The sequence below is a fragment of the Vombatus ursinus genome, unplaced genomic scaffold, assembly GCF_900497805.2.
Source record: "Vombatus ursinus unplaced genomic scaffold, bare-nosed wombat genome assembly UNPS02012156.1, whole genome shotgun sequence".
NCBI lineage: Eukaryota > Metazoa > Chordata > Mammalia > Diprotodontia > Vombatidae > Vombatus > Vombatus ursinus.
In genome coordinates this window covers 3,405,865-3,424,847 of record NW_020951934.1, presented here as the reverse complement: position 1 = coordinate 3,424,847, position 18,983 = coordinate 3,405,865, and the positions used below count along the sequence as shown (strand labels likewise).

General features: G+C 37.3%; 1 protein-coding gene across 4 annotated transcripts in view; it reads left to right on the top strand.

The window, feature by feature from the left end:
• SIK3 (SIK family kinase 3) overlaps nt 1-18,983 on the top strand; it is a 281,102-nt gene that overhangs the window by 209,173 nt on the left and 52,946 nt on the right. For 3 of the 4 annotated variants that reach the window (XM_027857479.1, XM_027857478.1, XM_027857477.1), the window contains exons 5-6: nt 14,331-14,455; nt 14,975-15,098. In XM_027857479.1, coding sequence (XP_027713280.1) covers nt 14,331-14,455; nt 14,975-15,098 — 249 coding nt within the window. Of the gene's footprint in view, nt 1-14,330; nt 14,456-14,974; nt 15,099-16,662; nt 16,866-18,983 lie in introns of those variants that run through there. The other variant, XM_027857480.1, reaches the window with a different exon arrangement.

Genomic DNA, 18,983 nt, shown 5'->3' with positions numbered 1-18,983 from the left:
TTGCAATCTCCTACCCACAATTGTGGACTATAGGATTTTCTTTAACATTTTCTTGTGAAAATAACAGAGAAGCTAATTCTTCACTACTAGCCAACAGTGGTTACAGATCTCCATCTCCAAAGGCTTTTTTTTTTTTTTTAAGGCAGTTGAGGTTAAGTGAGTTGCCCAGGATCACACAGCTAGTAAGTGTCAACTGTTTGGTCTGAGGCTAGATTTGAACTCAGGCCCACCTGACTTCAGGGCCGGTGCTCTATCCACTGCGCCACCTAGCTGCCCCCCCCCAAAGGCTTTCTTAATGCTTTTCATAAGCTGCTTATCTCTTTCTTTTGCCTCATTTGCATTTTTTATGCATGAGGAACACTTTGTCTGGATCTAGATTGATCTTTCTCTCTTCATGAAATAGTTACAGGTGAGATTTAAATGCATGAATACACTTTATGTGGACAAAAGTGAATTCACCAGTTCCAAACTCACAAAACACTTTTTTGAGGACCAGCCATTGAATGAGTGGACATAAACCAATCTATGTGAAAGAGATGAGATTTGAGTTTAAGGGGAATACTTTGCAGAACCATCTCCCGACCAGTTATGCTTAATGCAATAAACTGCCCAGTTACGTTGAATTCCCTTTTTTCTAATCCAAAACAAGACCTTAAATTCCTTGAATACTATTATGAATTTCATGATTTCCACCAATCAGTGCCCATTTGTTCCATGAGAAACCAGAAGTTTCTATATGTTTAATTTCTTCCTTCTTTCAAATTGTACAATTTTTGACATGCCCTAGACCCCTAATCTTACTGAGGGAAAAATTACAGAAAAAAAAGTTTCAATCTAACCAGTTTAAATGTTTTTCACCAAGTTTTCTACAGCACTTCTTGGTCATGCGTGGCACCTAGCATTCCCTTGAAGTAATGTATATAACTAGCAGTGGCCCTGACAAAGTGAATTGCAGACCTCTGACTGTTTAGTGACAGAATTGTACTTGGTACTTAGGAAAAGTTTGACTTTTCAGGGTATCCTTTGTTAATGGTGGCACTTATCCAGAGCTGGTACTTCCCCTGAAGATTAGGGAACCTTAAATGTACTAGTGATAAGAACTCTCCTATCTTGTGGTCCACCCCTCCCCTGAGCCCCTTCCCCACAAAAAAAGGAATGGAAAAATATCACCTCCCCAAACCAGCATATCTGACTGTGAGGTGTACTCCATACTTAGTCCCATGTCTTTGGGCTCTGTTCTCTTTTCTAGCAATGAAACTGGAAGGATGAAAACCTAACCTCAGTTATAAGAAACAGGCGCAATGAAGGCTGCAGAAGGAAGTAACTTGGGATAGCTAGGATACTTCCCATTTCTATCAAATGTGGGAATCTCATAAAAACAAAATAATTGTATTTACAAAATCTGTTAATTGAAGGATGGTAGGGAGGAGGAGGAGGTGGGGAGGAATGGTTCAGGAAGAAAGGAAGTATTCAAATTAGTACAGAGACAGGCAGTACAAATGCTAGAAAACAGTTAAAATATGTGGTCATTTTAGACTTGCATTGGTGTTAAAAATAAACACATTGGTGTCAAAAAGATTCTGGCCTATACAAGATAATAAAATTCCAGATCGTCACAAAGAAAGAAGGGAATGTGTAGAGGGCCCTTGGCAGATTAGGTCCTTCTTTCCCTCGGTAAGAGGAAGCAGCCACCAATGCCTCTTCCTCAAACCCATCCTCTTTGGAGAAAACTCACGGGGCTATAGCAGTCTTCAGTTTGACAGGAGATATATGAGGAAGGAAGTTTCTCTGCAGTGGTCGAGCTGCTCATGGCAGACTACATGTAGCTCATCTTGTGAAGAAGTCTGTTGCTCAGGTAGACCACCAAGAAGAAGAGGAGGAGGAGGAGGAGGAATCTTCACTTCATTTACTCTGATGTTGAACAATGATTTGTTCATTCGCATCTGAATCTTTGTGACCCCATGGACCATACTGTCCATGGGATTTTCATAGCAAAAATACTGGAGTGGTTTGCCATTTCCTTCTCCAGTGGATTAAGGCAAACAGATGTTAAGTGACTTGCCCAGGGCTGCACAGCTAGTCAGTATCTGAGACTGGATTTGAACTCGGGAAGATGAGTCTTTCTGACTTCAGGCCCAGTGTTCTATCCATGGAGCCACCTAGCTGAATAATGATGTTAAAAGGCTTCATTGCTATGAGGAAGGACAAGAGCAGACTAATTAGAAAGTAGTGAGGCCAGTTGTTTTCAATGTTGGGTAATGGCTGATACCTTTAAATTTCTTTGTTGAACCAATGAACAAGACAATAGAGCAAGTAGAAAAAAGGATATGTGTTGGAGACTGATCAATTAACCAACAAGATGGGTTGAGAATAGACTAATACATATTCCCTACATCATGAAAAGGGCCTGTAGCATGAAGTTAAATAGAATTTCAGTGATGATATTGAAGATACTTGGGAATGGTTGCTACTTCCTTCCACACTCCTCAAGTGCCAGATTGGCAATATCCTGAACCAGATGGCAATAATAATTTTATTGAACACAAACAAGAGGTACACTCAGAGATTGTTAAACATAGAAGTGAGGATAAACTTTAGCTAAGGACCACACATCTCCATGTAGAAAAGAGTCTCTAATAATTTAAGCTATTACTGTTGATTTAAATGTATTTTTGTAAGCATCCATAAATACACTACCTTCCTTAGACCAGTTCAGTTTGCTTTTTTTTTTTTTTTAATTTTTCCTTCTCCTTTGACCAATTCAGTTTGTTCAGGGTCTGGGTTTTTTTTTTAATTTTTACTTTTTTTAAATTAACAAGCATTTTACCATTCCCCTCTTCTTCCCTCAGTTGAAGAAAAAAATAAAATAAATGTGTATTTTCAAACAAAACAAATTCTTGCATTGGCAATATCCAAAATATGTGTCTTGTTTTACATCTTGATTCTATCACCTCTCTTTTAAGAAGTAGAGTAGCATGCGTCATCTTCTGTCCTTTGGAATCTTGGCTTGCCATGTATTATTTAGAATTCTCAAGTTTTTCAAGGTTGTTTTTCTTTATGATATTGTTATTATATAAATAGTTTTCTTGGTTCTGCGTACTTTATGTCAATTCATAGAGCTCTTTCCATTTTTCTCTGAAATGGTCCATTCTACCAATTCTTATGCCACAATAATATTCTATTATATTAACATACCATAATTTCTTCATCTATTATCACTTGATTGGTACCTACTTTGTTTCCAGTTCTTTGCTATTACAAAAAGAACTGCTTCACAATTTTTGTGCATAACAGCCTTTTCCTTTCTTTGATCTCTTTGGGTTACAGACTTAATAATGATATTATTGGGTCTGAGGTTTAGTGAGTTTAAGGGTATACTTCCCAATAGTTGAAAGTGAAGGTCAAGCAATGTCTGCTGCCTAGACTTCTATCTCCTTGTTTCTATAGACCTACTTATATACTCCAGTTATTTGAGATAGTAAGTTTCCCTCCTTTCTTTCTTAGTCCCCTTCCCTTTCCATTTCTTCTTTTAATGTCATCAGAACAAATAAAAACTAACCCCAGATCCTCTGTCTTAACTTCCCCTATGATCCCTGACTATATTAGGATCCTGAGGAGAGACTTGTTTCTTCTCTCCCATTAGAATGCAAACATTTCCTCCTTGTGTCGTTCCTTCCAATTGCTTCAATATTTTTACTTAGTTTCTTTTGTTGTTTTTGTTTGCATTTCAAGGATTCTGTTTAGTTCTAGTCTTTTCATCAGTAATGCTTGGAAGTTTTATATTTCATTAGTTGTCCCTTTTTTTTTTCTTCTGTAGGATTACAGTCCATTTTAATGGGTAAGTTATTGGTTGTAAACCAAAATTATAAGCCTATACCTTTTGCCTTTTGGATACCATATTCCAAGCTCTCTGATTCTTTAATAGTTGTAGTTGCCAAATCTGGGATGACTCCAACTTTAGGCCCTTGGTATTTCGACTCTTTCTGGTTGCTTGCAATTTTTTTTCTTTGACCTGGAAGCTCTGCATTTTGGCTAATGACATTCTTTGGGGTTTTCATTGTGTTGTTTCTTTCTGGAGATAACTAGTGGACATTTTTTTTTTGCACTTTGCCCTCTGATTTTGATAGGTCTGTGCAATTTTCATTCATGATTTCTTGAGATACGGTATCTAGTTGTTGTTGTTGTCATGGCTTTCAGGTGGTCCATTGATACTTTTTTTTTCTTCTTGGCATGTTTTCTATGATGATTGTTTTTGGTAGGAGATAGATTATATCCTCTCACATTTTTTCATTTGTTTTTAATATTTCTTGTTATCTTATGGAGTCATTAACTTCTGTTTGGTGTATTGCCCCTCTTGCCCTAGTGTCAATTCTCTTTTTCAAGTATTTCCTCTAGTGCTCTCATTTCTTTTCTAGTTCATTCCCCTTGAGCTCTCATTCCAAACTTGTTTCACTTATAATATCACTTTTCTAAACTCTTATTTTATCTCATCCAAGAATTCTAGTTGATTTTTGTGGGAAAACTGTGTTTTTGTTAGAGGCTTTGCTTACAGACATTAAGTTATTTTTCTCTCCTAGATTTGTGCCTTGGACATCCTCAGATACATAAAAGCTCTTTATCATTGGTTTCTCTTTTTGTTTACTTATTCATCCAGTCTTACTCTTTGTGTTCAGGTCATGATCTTCTCCCTTCTGGAGGGAATGTTGAACCCTTGTTTGGCCCTGATCTGTATTATCTGGGGTCCTACATCTGTTTTCTTCAGGGATTGAGTGCTTTGTTCTTCAGGGATCTCAAACGATCCCTAGCCAGAAAGCTGCACACTTGTAGTGCACTTTAAACAACTGGCTCTAGGATTCAGTCTTATTCTTGCCCTCTTGGTCTGAGCTTTGCAGGTCCCCTGCCCAGTTTTGGTACTGGGCCACAGAAGTATGGGCTTGCCCTCTTTTGGAGCTCCCATAGTCAGCTGCTGGCACCAGCCCCTAACAGCTACCTTGAAAATGCTACAGGTTCAGAGAGACACAACCGCAGGCTTCCTCCTAGTCTGGGCTTCCTGCCCTGATGATTCAGCCACTTCTAGCCCTTAGCTGTGAGCTCATCCCAGATCCTGCTCAAGGAGGGACAGAATTCAAGAGGGACAGAACTATAGCTCGCCACTGGTCTACACTCCCTTCCCTGGTACATAGCATCATATCCCAGCCTTAATTTGGAGCTGAGTCCATGATTCCACTTTTGGGTCAGAGCAGCCTCCCTCCTGTTACTGCTCTCTGCCATGTGCACAGCCACAGGGCCGAGCCCAAACCTGGTATTTTAAGGCTCTCCATAGGCTTCTTGGCTCAGCCCTCTACCCAGTGCCAAAAGGTCTCTGCCTGTGCCAGAATGATGTTGCACTGTGTTTTCTCCTTGCATTTCCCAATCACCACTTGGTCTGATGATCTTCCTCTTACTTGGCCATCTTTGCTGGTCCCATTTCATTTGAGTCTGATTAGTATTGCTCCCTGATGAGCCCAGAATGGAATCAGTGGAATCTTTCTGAAGTGGTGGACCAAATAATAAAATTTCCTTTTGTAGATCTCATGTTTTCCATACCACTGCCTCCTCCTACCAGGACCACCTTCCTCCCCCTTCCCCCACTCCCACCCCCCACCTCAGTTTTTATGTATTTTTATTAATTTGGTTTTGATCTTAATGCATTGAGACGAACTCTTGATTTTAACAAAAAATTCCAACTTCTGAAATTGATGGCAATTCTTTGGTATTTAAATCATCCATAGAAGATAGAAATGTGATTCAAATTAGAGCTGACTTCTCTGAATTGAGAGCAAAGAACACAAGCTGCAATTTCAGCCTGTAATCTAATCCTAGCCAACCAAAATGTTGGCAGTTAGAAAAGAGATCTAACAAATTATGTTAAGAGCTCCTTGTGAGGAAGGAAAGAAATAAACCTAGACTCCATGAAGAAAATACATACCACTATCGTGGCTTCTGTTGTCTGAGGAAGAGTATACATCTTAATGAATTCCTCATCTCTTCTTTCCTTTCATTTTCTAGATGGATTGGCCCATGTCTTTAGATCATAAATCTTTTTCTTTACTATAAAACAAATAAGATTATAAATAGGAACTGTAGACATTCTATACATACAAATATAAATATAGATTCCTTCATGTAAGGAATGTTTTGGCTTTTGTCTTTGTTTCTCCTACACCTGCCATTTCACTTAATAACTGCTTGTTGATTAATTGATAAGTAAATATTTGTGTTCCTGAGAGTTCTCTGAAACCAGCCTGTTGTTCATTTCTTATTATTCAAGATGACTTCTAGGTTCTTTCGACTGGGGACGTGCAGTTGCTAATATAAATTCTTTGTGGGACTCCAAGTTGATTGTTACCTATTTTTTTCATTGGTGTTTACTGCTCCACTTTGAAGCTAGGTGGTACAGTGGATGAATGCCAGGCCAGGAGTCAGGAAGACCTGATTTCAAATGTAGCCTCATCAGACATTTCCTTGAAGTCAGGAGGACCTGATTTCAAATTCTGCCTCAGACCAAACACTTGACACTTACTAGCTGTGTGACCCTGGGCAAATCACTTAACCCCAATTGCCTAAAAATAAAAATAAAAAAAGATATAATTGAAAGTTATTGGGAAATTTTTGAAGCAGACCAAAACAAACCCAATAAATTGCATTATTCCAAAAGAGATTTTTCATGGAGGTAGTTGTAGGAAAAGTTATGTGACATGTCAGATTGGAGGAAGAATGCTTGGGCAAAAGTATTGGAAATGGGATTAAGATTACGACTGGAGATGGTCACAGGAGGGCCAGCTTGACTTGCATAAATTCCTTTTCATATGTAATATAGGAGAAAAGAGTAGAGAGATAGGGTAGTTCAAACTAATAGAATTTTGAAGGACCTTTTTAACACCTAGTTGTTCAGAGCTTCCCAAGGTTCCCATAAATTTTGAAAAGTTTAGCCTTTCTTGGTCTTTTTCAGTTTTCCCTGCCTAGGTAGCCAGCTGCTAAGCTGGAAAGTAGTATGGAAACCATGTGGTCTCCCAGATGTGTCTCTCTCTCTCTCCCCTTCTTTCCCCCAGTCCTCTTGCCATAATTATGTCATTTTTTATAGCATAGATTTCTTGTATAAATACATAATAGTAATCAAAACTCAGAGTCATCTCTGAAGCTTCTTCCCTTTGTTAACTGTTTCATTTATAAAGATTTTTTGTTTGGAGAACAAGAAAACCCTATGTAATTGGATTTCTTCCTTGATTAAAGAAAAGCAAGTTATAATGGGTAGATTTTCTGCTGGTTTGTTTAACAAGAAAAATTGTGTATATTTTCACCTGTTTATTAGGAAAATCTTTAAGTGCTTGTGTTAAATTCTTAGTGCAGCCTATCACATTTCCTCTCCCAGAAAACAAATGAACAAAAAACCAAACCCTGGCCCTACTGTGTGGACTTTACAAAACAACGTGCCGACTGCTAGGTGTGGTGACATACTCCTTGACATCTGGCAAGGCTGAACCTGGTGGATCAGTAACAATGCACAGGGTTAAACCCAGATCACTGAAGTACTCCATTGGAAACTTCTTTTCCATTTGGCATTGAACCAATAACTACTTTTTCAGTTGAGCCTTTCCGTCAACTAATTGTGCTATCATCTAATTTAAATCTCTCCAAGTTTTTCCAAAGAATAGCATGAGAAACAACTTCTGTCATGTGCTTTACTTCAATCTAGGCTAACTATATCTACAGGATTTCACTGACTTTGCAAGTTTAATAAGCTCCAGAAAAGAAACGGGAGATAATCTGATGTTGATTTTATTTTTTTACAAAAATATTTTATTGAAGTGTTCAAGTGTGTGTGTGTGTGTGTGTGTGTGTGTGTGTGTGTGTAATTGTTATTTTCTGATAACTTTCCTCCTTCCCCTTGCCCATCCCTGGAGAACCCCTTCCTTATGACAGAGTATTCACTTTTGACAACTTATGCCTCATTCCATCTTTGTAGTCAGCCATCTTTTTCCAAGAGGAAGTTAGGCATGCTTCCCTAGCAAGCCCTCTGAAGTCATGCTTGGTCACTAAATTGATCATAGCTCTTATGTGGTTTGAAGTTGTTTTTCTTTGTAGATGTTATTACTGTATAAATTGTTCTACTGCTTCTGTTCACTTAGTCCTGCATTACTTCATAAAATGTTCCCAGGTTTTTTTAAAACCATCTTTTTGATAATTTCTTATGGTGCAATAATAAGGGCTATCCCAAAAGTCTTAGAGCAGGTTTTAAGCTATTAAAGTTTAAACTGTTTTATGTCACATTTATATATCATCATTTGTTCAGCTATTCTCCAAATGATGATTAAGCCCTTTGTTTCTGCTTCTTTGATGCAAACAAAAAAGAGCTGTTATAATTATTTTTTTACATATTGGTCTTTTTCCCTTTTTAAAAAATTTCTTTGGGGTATAAGCCTAGTAGTGATATCATTTTGTCATAAGATATGTACAGTACATAGTTCCAGATCTCTTTGCCCAATGGCAGGACCAGTTCACGGCTCCATAAACAGTGCTCTGATATGCTTGTCTTCCCACAGCTCCTCCAACCATTGTCATCTCCCTTTGTCATCAACTTTAGCATTCTGATGGAAATGAAGTGGAACCTCAGAATTGTTTCAATACGTGTGTCTCTATTGGTGATTTGGAACATGTAGATAGCTTTTGAGAGCTTGGATTTTTTTTTTCCTCGGTAACTGCCTGTTCATACCCTTTGACTGTTTCTTGCAGGATTGGTCTTATTCTTATTATTTGAATTAGTTCTCTACATGTCTTCGATAGCTGACGTTTACCAGCAAAACTTGCTGCAAAGATTTATTCCTCAATTAATTATTTTCCTTTTAGTTTTGTCAACAGGGAATCACAGTTTTTAACTGCATTAATTTTGTTGATGTAAAACTTTTCAATTTTATATAATTAAAACTGTCCATTTGCCTTTTTTCTTTTTCTTAAATTGTATTTTATTATACTTTATTTGCATTAGCAGTACAATGATTTAAATATCCATTTTAGATCCTGATCATGTAGTATGTTATTTTTTTCAATAAATATTCTACATTTATTCCTCATAATAGTAATATCAGTAACATTCCTACTCTATTAAGGCAATGCTTTGAAATAGATGTTTTAAAGTAGTAAGATGATACAGTATGTTTTCACCATTCCTCTTTGGCACTGAGGTTCAGTGCCTGAGTTTCAATTCAAAACAACATCATGGCACAACAAAATAATATTTATTTATGGTTATGGTAGCATAAGTATTTTTTTTCTTCTTTAAAAAATTAATCTCAGGGCAGCTAGGTGGCACAGTGGATAGAGCACCGGCCCTGGAATCAGAAGGACCTAAATTCACATTTGGCCTCAGATACATAATACTCACTAGCTGTGTGACTCTGGGCAAGTCACTTAACCCCCATTGCCTCACATAAAAATATAATAATAATCTTTCTCAGACTTACATGAACTGATACAAAGTGAAATGAACAGAACCCGACAAACATTGTACACAGGGACAGCAGTATTGTACAGGAACCTACTGTGAATGACTTAGTTTTTCTCAGCAATACGGTGAGCCAAGAGAATCCCAACAGACTTAGGATAAAAAATGCTGTCCATCTCCAGAGAAAGAACTAATGGAGTCTGAATGCAGATTGGAACATACTTTTTTAACTTTATTTTTCTTGGGGTTTTTTTTTTTGATCTGTGTTTTCTTTCATGACTGATATGAAAATAAGTTTTACATAACTGCATGTGTATAACCTATAGCAAATTGTTTGTCTTCTCAATGAGGGGGGAGGGTAGGGAAGAAGAAAGAAGATTTAAAACTTGAAATTTTAAAAAACAAATGTTAAAAATTTTTATGTGTAATTGAAGAAAAAAATATTAAATAAGTATATTGTAAAAAATAATCTTTCTCTTGCATTTCATCCCTCCCCCACTGAGCAAATAAAATTTAAAAAACAAGCCAAAAAAAAATGCTTTCAGTACACAGCCGAATAGTCCAGTTAGCCAAATTCCCCCATTGCCCTGGTCTGAAAAAATATATATCTCTTTCTGCATTTTAAGTAATCATATCTCTGTTGGTGTTAAGTATTGTATTTTATATTTGTTCTTTTGAACTCATTGTTCTATAATTGTTTTGATTAGATTTCTAGAGTCTTTTAAAGTGTTTTTCACAATAGTGTTACTATTGTATAAATTATTCTGGTTCTGCTCACTTTACTCTATCAGTTCATGGAGGTCTTCTCAATTTCCCCTGAAAATGTCCATTCTATCATTTCTTATGGCACAATAATATTCAATTACATTCATGTACCACAATTTGTTTAGCACATACCCCAATAGGACATATCTTCAGTTTCCAGTTTAGGGTTAATATGGAAAAGTAGCTACAAATATTTTTGTACATATAGATCTTTTTCCTCTTTCTTTGATTTCTTTGGGGTTTAGGCTTACTAACAGTATATCTGGGTCAAAGGGCATGCACATTTTAGTATTTTTGAGGGCATTAGTTCTAAATTCCTTTCCAAAAATTTTGAACCAATTCATAGCTTCATCAGTAATGCACCGGTGTGCCTGTTTTCCCATAACTCCTCTAAAATTTGCCTTTTTCCTCTTTTGTCATCTTTAGTAGTCTGATGCTATGAGGTAGAACTTTAAAGTTACTCCAATTTATAATTCTTTAATTATTTGTGATTTAGAACACTTTTTTTTGGTATGGTTGTTGGTAGCTTGAATTTCTTACTTTGAAAACTTCTTGTTCAAACCCTCTTTATTTGAGAATGGCCCTTAGTTTTGTATTTTGGATATGAGACCTTTATTACAGAAACTTGCTGCAAAGATTTTTCCCCAGTAACTTGTTTGTTTCCCTTCTAATTTTACTTCATTCAATTTGTGCAAAAACTTTAAAATTTTATTTAAACAAAATTGCCTGTTTTAATTTGTGTGATCTTTTCTATTGCTTGTGTAGTCATGGACTCTTCTCCATTTGGAGAATGCATCCATAAATCCAAATGGTAATTTCTTTCTTGTTCTTTAACTTCTTTGTTATGTTACCTTTTATATCTAGATTATATTATCTATTTGGAGCTTATCTTGGTGTTTTGATGTGAGGTGTTGGTCTAAATATAATTTCTGCTCAACTACTGTCCAGTTTTCCCTATAGTTTTTGTCAGCTAGTAAGTCCTTTTGCCAGTAACTGAGATCTTTGGGTTTATCTAACACTATACCATTGGATTTTTTGCTTCAGTATATGGTGTGTCTAATCTGTTCTGTTGATTGAGCTTTCTCTTTTTTAACCAGTAATAAATCATTGTAATGATTAATGCTTTGAAAACCAATACTGACAGACAACCCCCCCATCATTCCCACTCCCCCCCCACCATTATTACCCTTGAAATTCTTGACTTTCTTTTCTTCCATATAGGTTTCATTATTTTTCTAGGTATATATAATATAATAATTTGGTAGTTTGATTGGTATAGGACTGGATAAGTAATTAATTTAGGTAGTATTGTCCTTTTTCTTATACTGATTCAACCTAACCATGAATAATTAATGTTTTGCCCTCCAGTTACTTATGTCTGTCTTATTTTTGCAAAGATTGTTCTATGGTTAGATTTAAATAACCCCTGGGTAAATACTGAAAAATGCGCTCCCGGATATTGTATAACTTTGATGGTTATTTTGAATGGAATTTCTCTTTCTAGCTTATATACTGATGGTTTATGTGCTTATATAAGCAGATGCCTATGTTGATTCTCTCAATTTTTTCTTTGTCTTTGTTATAACTAGTATTTCTGGCACTATTTAAATAGTAATGATGGTAATGGGCATCTTTGCTTTACCTCCATTCTTATTGGAAAGGTCTCTAACTGTTCTCTGTTATATGTAAGGTTTACTCTTGGATTTAGATAGATATTATTTACTATATTGAGGGAAAGTCTTTTTTCTTATGATTTCTAGAGTTCTTAATAGAAATAGGTATAGGATTCTGTCAAAAACCTCTATTGAAATCTTTTCGTTTATATTATTCACATGGTTTATTGTATTTGTAGTTTTTCTTATGTTGAACCAACCCTTCATTCCTGATGTAAAGCCACGCTGGTCATAGTTCTAAAGCACTGTGTGGGAGAGACAGGAGGCAGCATTTTCTAGGTGTTTAAACTGCCATCACTACCACCACCTTGATCTCTATTTCTCCTTAGAACCTGCTAGCCCAAGAGCTTTATGAATAACATTGTTTTCCAAACCACTAGACTTGCTTCCATCCCACCTTCCACCTCCCTCCCAGTCATCATTGAGGTGAGAAATCATTGTGGAAGAGGAGCTCACTTTCCTCATCATCAGCAGTAATAAATGCTAACTAGCTACTGCCAACAGGCAGATAAGCTCAAGAGCCCAGAGATTGATGGCAACCCCCAAAACAGTTCTCTTCATTCTAGCTCAGCCCTCCTAGCCATCATCTGGGGTAGCATATTCTGTGGAGAAAGGGCCAACCATCTTCACCAGTTGCCAGTCACAGAGCAGACAAGCCAGCCTAGCTAAAGCCAAGGGAGAGACAGGAAGCAGCATGTGTCAGACAAGTCAAACCACCACAGCTACTGCCCTGATCATCATCTCCTCTCAGAACCCGATGGAGATAGAACCTTAGGAATGGCAGTGCTTCCAGCCCATTACTGCACAGCCGTCACCCTGGGAAGCAACTCCTTTGGAGAGGCATCTTGATAAGTACTACTGCAGGTGCTACAGCCCCATTAGTAAAGAACCAGATGAAAAAACTCTTGTCACCAAAGTCCTTGGTACTGTTGAATGGTTCAGCCTCAGAACTGATATGATTTTATCAGTGGAAATGATGTTAAAGAAGAGTCATTACCATCTACTTTGTGGACCCTAGGGACCAGGGGACCTTTCCATCAGACTTGCAACTGGAACTTCCCCTGTGAGCTCCTGGGGAGTGGGATGGTTTGACTTCTCTATCTGCATCCACAGTGCTTAACACAGTGATTTACACATGGTAATAAATGCCATGTTCAGTAAATGCCTTATTTGGGGCAGCTAGGTGGCATAGTGGATGGAGCACTGGCCCTTGATTCAGGAGGACCTGAGTTCAAATGCGGCCTCAGACACATAATACTTACTAGCTATGTGACTGTGGGCAAGTCACTTAACCCCATTGCCTAGCCAAAAATTAAATAAATAAATAAATAAATAAAAAGAAATGCCTTATTCATTCATTCATTGAAAAAAAATTCATGTGTTATAGCCTACTTGCTAATATTTTATTTAAATCTTTTCATCATTGTTCATTAGGGATATTGGTTTGTAATTTTCTTTGCTTTGTCACTTCCTGGCTTAGATATCAAGATCACATTTGTACCATAGAAATAGTTTGAAAGGGTACCTCCTTTTGTTAGTATTACAAATAATTTAGATAATATTGGAATTAATTATTGTTTGAATGCTTGATGGCATTCACTTGTGCAGAAATAGATATCAAACATCCATTTTCACATGACCCTGGGGTCATGGCATAGTGGAATATGTTCTGGATTTGGAATCAGAAGATCCAGGTCCAAATCCTGTCTCCTCCTCTTATTTTCTGTCATGCTGTTCTTTACACAACATTCCTTTTCCTGTAAGTGTGCTATTACACACTGTCTCCCAGGCTTGAAAGTACTCCTTCCTTACGTCTTCTTCATAAAACCCCTAGTCTCCTACCAATCTGTCCTCAAATGCTACTTTCTAATGGAGGCCTTTCTTCATTTCCCAACCCCTGTCTACTACTGATTCCTCTCCCAAAATTACCCTGTTATTTCTATGTTTTATATGTTCTTCTTTCCCTTGACTGAAGGCAAGCACCTTAATGGCAGGGACTTTGCATTGTTGTCTCTAACCCCATACCCAGCAGTACCTGGCACACAGTAGGCACCTAACAAATGCTTATTTCCACTGGTCAGTTAATGAATGCCTAATGCCTGTGTGATCTTAGTCAAGTCACAACCTCTCTAGGCCTCAGTTTCTTCCACTGTTAAATGAGGGAGTTAGACCAGATGTCCTTTATAGTTCTAGCTTTAATTCTACAATCCTACAGTTTACATTTCTCCATTTATCTTTCAGCTTTTAGTTTAAGTGGTTGACTGTCGTAGTGAGATTGCTTTGGCTTTTTTAAACCTTATCTTTATCAGATCACTTTCAAATTTACCAGGGTAAAGTTCTTCTCTCATAGAAACTGGAGTTTGTCTCTAGAACAAAAGTAACCATAGTTGCTTCTCTCAATTACTTTGCAGATTTTGGGTTCAGTAACATCTTCACCCCAGGGCAGTTACTAAAGACCTGGTGTGGGAGTCCCCCATATGCTGCCCCTGAGCTCTTTGAAGGAAAGGAATATGATGGACCCAAAGTGGATATTTGGGTAAGTTGTTGTTTTACATAATTAACACATGACACATTAGTCTTTAATGATGATAGCCTCACCTTAGAGTACCTACAAATAATGTGCCTATAGAAGCAGTGGAATCTTAATCAAATCTTTACCCCATAGGGCTTGCCTCCCTAATAGACATCACATATGATGAGCTACCATATGGAAATTCCCTTGCAATTACATAAATACCACAAGTTCTAATTAGTTCAAGTGGTTGCTCTGCCTGGAACAAACGATTCTTTCTTTTGTTGCCACACTCCATACTTGAGGAGGGTAATAGCTAGAGAAATATTTGGGGCATTACATTGATATGAAAATACATCAGTGAAGGAGAGTTACACATTCTGAAAATTCAATCTTGAGACAGACCCATATTTCTCCAAGAAAAATAAATTTGTTCCATTGTCATGTACATGACTGACTGTCATCTTCATGCTCACATTATATTGGTCTGTTTTGTTTCTTTTGTTGTGGACTAATGATATATACTCTCTGTTTGGGATGCAGAGCCTTGGAGTAGTCCTCTATGTGCTTGTCTGTGGTGCCCTGCCATTTGATGGGAGCACCCTACAGAATCTTCGGGCCCGGGTGCTGAGTGGAAAGTTCCGAATTCCATTTTTCATGTCCACAGGTAAGGGAGTTGGCAGCACATGCCACAGATGCCGCTTACTAGCACCAAGAACCTAGCGGTGGGGCATAGTGACAGGAAACCCTCTTCAGACCCCAGCTTGCTGGCTTATCTGTTGCCAGCAATATGACTCTTTTCATACTCAATAGTAACTCAGGTCAGAACTGCTATTCACTGAGACCTGGCTTGAAGCTGAGAGCAACAGTTAACTTTATAGCTTAGTTTTCCACTTAAAAAACTCCTGTGGAAATCTGGGATTTCTCATCTTCCCACTCCCTACTGAAATGAACAAATAAATAAATAAGCAGATAAATAACTAAATAAAAGTTTTGAATGAGTGGGCAGTAAAGTGAAGAGCTTTTGGAAGGTTTTAAGACTGAAAACAGTGTCTGGAATCTAAATCACTTTACCATTTATCTTTACATTAAAATGGTAGAGTTTCAGAGGAGTTGCAGTGAATGATGTTTTTAGTTCTGCTGAATAATCTGTGTTCAATTTAAGGGAGAACACAGAAAGTACATATCCATACCTACTATAGAGGTCCAGACGTGTGTAGCCCCTGTGGGAATAAGTAGGAAAATATTAGCCATATTTCACGTTTAATGAAATGCCATTTCCCTGGAGTTAATGACTGAAAAATGTGGATCTTTGCTGAGCAAGGGAAGAAAAGCTTTCCTATTTTGATTCTTCGGTGTGAATGGTGGGGCAGGTCTTACTGCCTTAGTCTCTTAAGATCATTAGGGGTCAGCATCTTTCAAGGATATTTATAGAGACAGAGCATTAAAAAAAAACAACTTTTTCTCTACTTCTCTGGTCTTTATAATATACTGAGTGAACTGTGCTGTCATCTCTTTCTTGAGCTACTTTACACCTGAAAAGAAAGGATATAACAGAGGGGCAAAGTGGTGAATTGCTTTGATTGGGGTCATTCCTTGTGTAGGCATGTAGAATTTTTCTTATTCTTCTTGCTTATTTCCAAAGTTTAATTGGATTTTCTGTCCTCTGTCTTTTATTCAATAAGCATTTACCAAACACCTATTTTATGTGCAATGTGTTGTGAAGGATAGAGAGTTATATAATAGCTAGCATGTACTGTATATTGTACTTTAAGATTTGCAAAGCAGTTTAAATATGTTAACTCATCTGATCTTCACAACAAGCCTGTGAGATAGGTGCTATTATTATCATCCTCATTTTACAGATGAGGAAACTGAAGCTGAGAGAGGTTAAGTGACTTGTACAGGGTCACACAGCTTAGAAGTGTGTGAGGCTGGATTCACTCAAGTCTTCTCTGCTCTTAAGTCCCATGCTCTTTCCACTGTGCTCCCTGGTCATTGTCATGTGCACAAGTATGTACACTACAAGATAGCATGTGATAAATATTTATGTTACATGACTATAAACTTAATTCCAGCTAGTAAATGCACTTCCTATGTGCGAGACATTGGCAGTACAAAGGAAAAAATGACTCAGCCCCCAGTTTTCTGGGAGCAAGTTTTGCTTTGTTCGAAGCTGTTGTGGTCCATTGTGCCTGGACCTCATATATATTCTGCTACCTTTGCTTCAGCTGAGGTTCCTGAGGCAGAAGAAGCATATGATGCCAGAATAGCAGGATGCTGTGAGAATTCCTTCAACCTGATACTTCACTGACCTTGTGGACCAGGGGCTTCTTCATTGTTTCTGGGTCATAGACTCTTGACATTCTGGGGAAGACTATCGTCCCTTCTCGGAAGAATCTTTTTAAATGCACAAAATACATAGGATTACAAAGAAACCAATTAATGCTAAAATAAAGATGTAATTGTTTTCCCATCCACATTCATGGACCCTCTGAAATTTATCTGTAGACCCCAGGTTAAGAATCCTTGCTCATCCAATAAAGTATTCTGGTCTGACCAATCACTAGAATTCACCCATAATGGTTTATCTTGGTAAAATGACTAAATAATTGTGCAGTTGACCTCCCTGTGTATGAGTGAAGATTAACACTGCATTCTTTTCACTTAGAGGGAACTAAATGTTTGCATTGTTCATAAGCATCATTTTTGTCAAAAAAGATGTCTTGTTCAGGTAAAAGACTTTTGACAAGCTAAAGCCTTCTGGAATATATTGTAGAAGAGGCTGTCTCATCTCGATCTTCTAACTTCCAACTGTTCATTTATCTGACTATAGATGTTGGTAATGGAGTTTTGACAACTCCTAACAGCATTCTTCATCATGAGTTTGTTAATGTGTAAAATACAGACTGATAATCACGGGTCCTTCAGATTTCTGTTATACTATGAATGTTTTCCGCATGATTTTTTTGTAATAGTTCGGAGTGGTAACTGATATAGTTTCTTTTTTATAGTTTCACAGGTAGTTAATTGGAACAAAAACTTCAGTATATACATACTGAATATAGAAAAGGATGCAAATTTGAAACAAACTTTTGAAAGCTTGAAGAGTGATTTTTACAGTTGAGTTCAGTACTCTCTGAAGTCATTAATTGAATTCCAAGTCATATATGGGAAGGACAATTTAATGAAAGATGAAAAGGTTAGGTTATTCGTTCTTTCCCTCACTTAGGACTATATTTAAGTACTCCTTGTAAAGTGATGCTCCTTGTAAAGGCCCAGAGGTAACTAACTACATTCTCCTGTTTCTGAGCAAGATTATACTCAGCATTGTCTAGGCAGCTCACTGGATACAGAGGATATTGAGAAGGTTATTTGAAAATCTTGATAGTTTGGTTTTTTCTTTTTATTCTGTGGTATTGCTAGACATAGTGTGACTATAATAATAACCAACATGTATCTAGTACTTTAAAATTTGCAGAATGTTTTATTTACATCATTTCACCTGAGCCACACAATAACCTTATGAGTTGGATATTACATGTATTTTATCTCCATTTTACAAATGATAGAACTGAAGCTATTAGAGGTTAAGTGACTTGTCCCTGGTCACAAATCAAAAGTGGGATTTGAACCTAGGTCTTCAAATCTAGATTTCAAATCTAGAACTTTCTCCCCTATGTTATACTATTTGAGTTCTTTTTTGGGGGGCTGTGTCACAAATCTGGCACAGTGGTTTATCTTTTTCTACCACTGGAATCTTCTTGTCAAGACACCTGGTTTTGATGTTTATTAGCTCTTGAGTACTTGACTGAGCCTCAGTTTCCTTATTTGTAAAATGCAGATTAATAATAATTACTACTTCGTGGGGTTACTGTGAGGGAAGTGTTTTAGGAAGAGGAGAATTATTGTTATAGCATTCATAACATAAACATCATTGAGTTAAGTCAACAGGCTTTGTAGGATAGTGGAAAGAATGATGAATTTGAAGTCAGAGGACCTGGGTTCAAATCCTAGCTCTACTACTTACTGCCTCTGTGATTTTGGGCAAGTTTCTTAATCTGTAAAATGAGCAAGTTGGACTAGATAACCTTCAAGCCTAGAATCTATTTTGTTAATTAGGCCCTACTGTATTCACTGCAGAGAATGGGGGTGGTGGGTAGGGGAGAAGATGTAATTCTTACCTTCAAGGAGCCTACACCACAATCAGAGGAAGAAGTTGCATGTACAGAAATAGTGGACTAGAAAAGATGATAAAATATTAAATTCTTAGAGTCAGAGCAGGCATTGTGTACGAGCAGATAGAAAAGTATTCTTTAAGCTAAGAAGTCCCAGGGTCAAGTTACTGTTTCAGAAATGTGCTTAATATGTAACTCTGGGCATATCACTTGACCTCTTGGTGTTCTAGGCAAGTGTCTATAGACTTTAAGTTGCACAGAAGGTGTAGACCTACGTTGCTGGAGGAAATTCCTCAGTGAGTGAATCATAGGTTCAGTCCTTATGCTGTGTGTGTGTGTGTGTGTGTGTGTGTGTGTGTGTGTGTGTGTGTGTG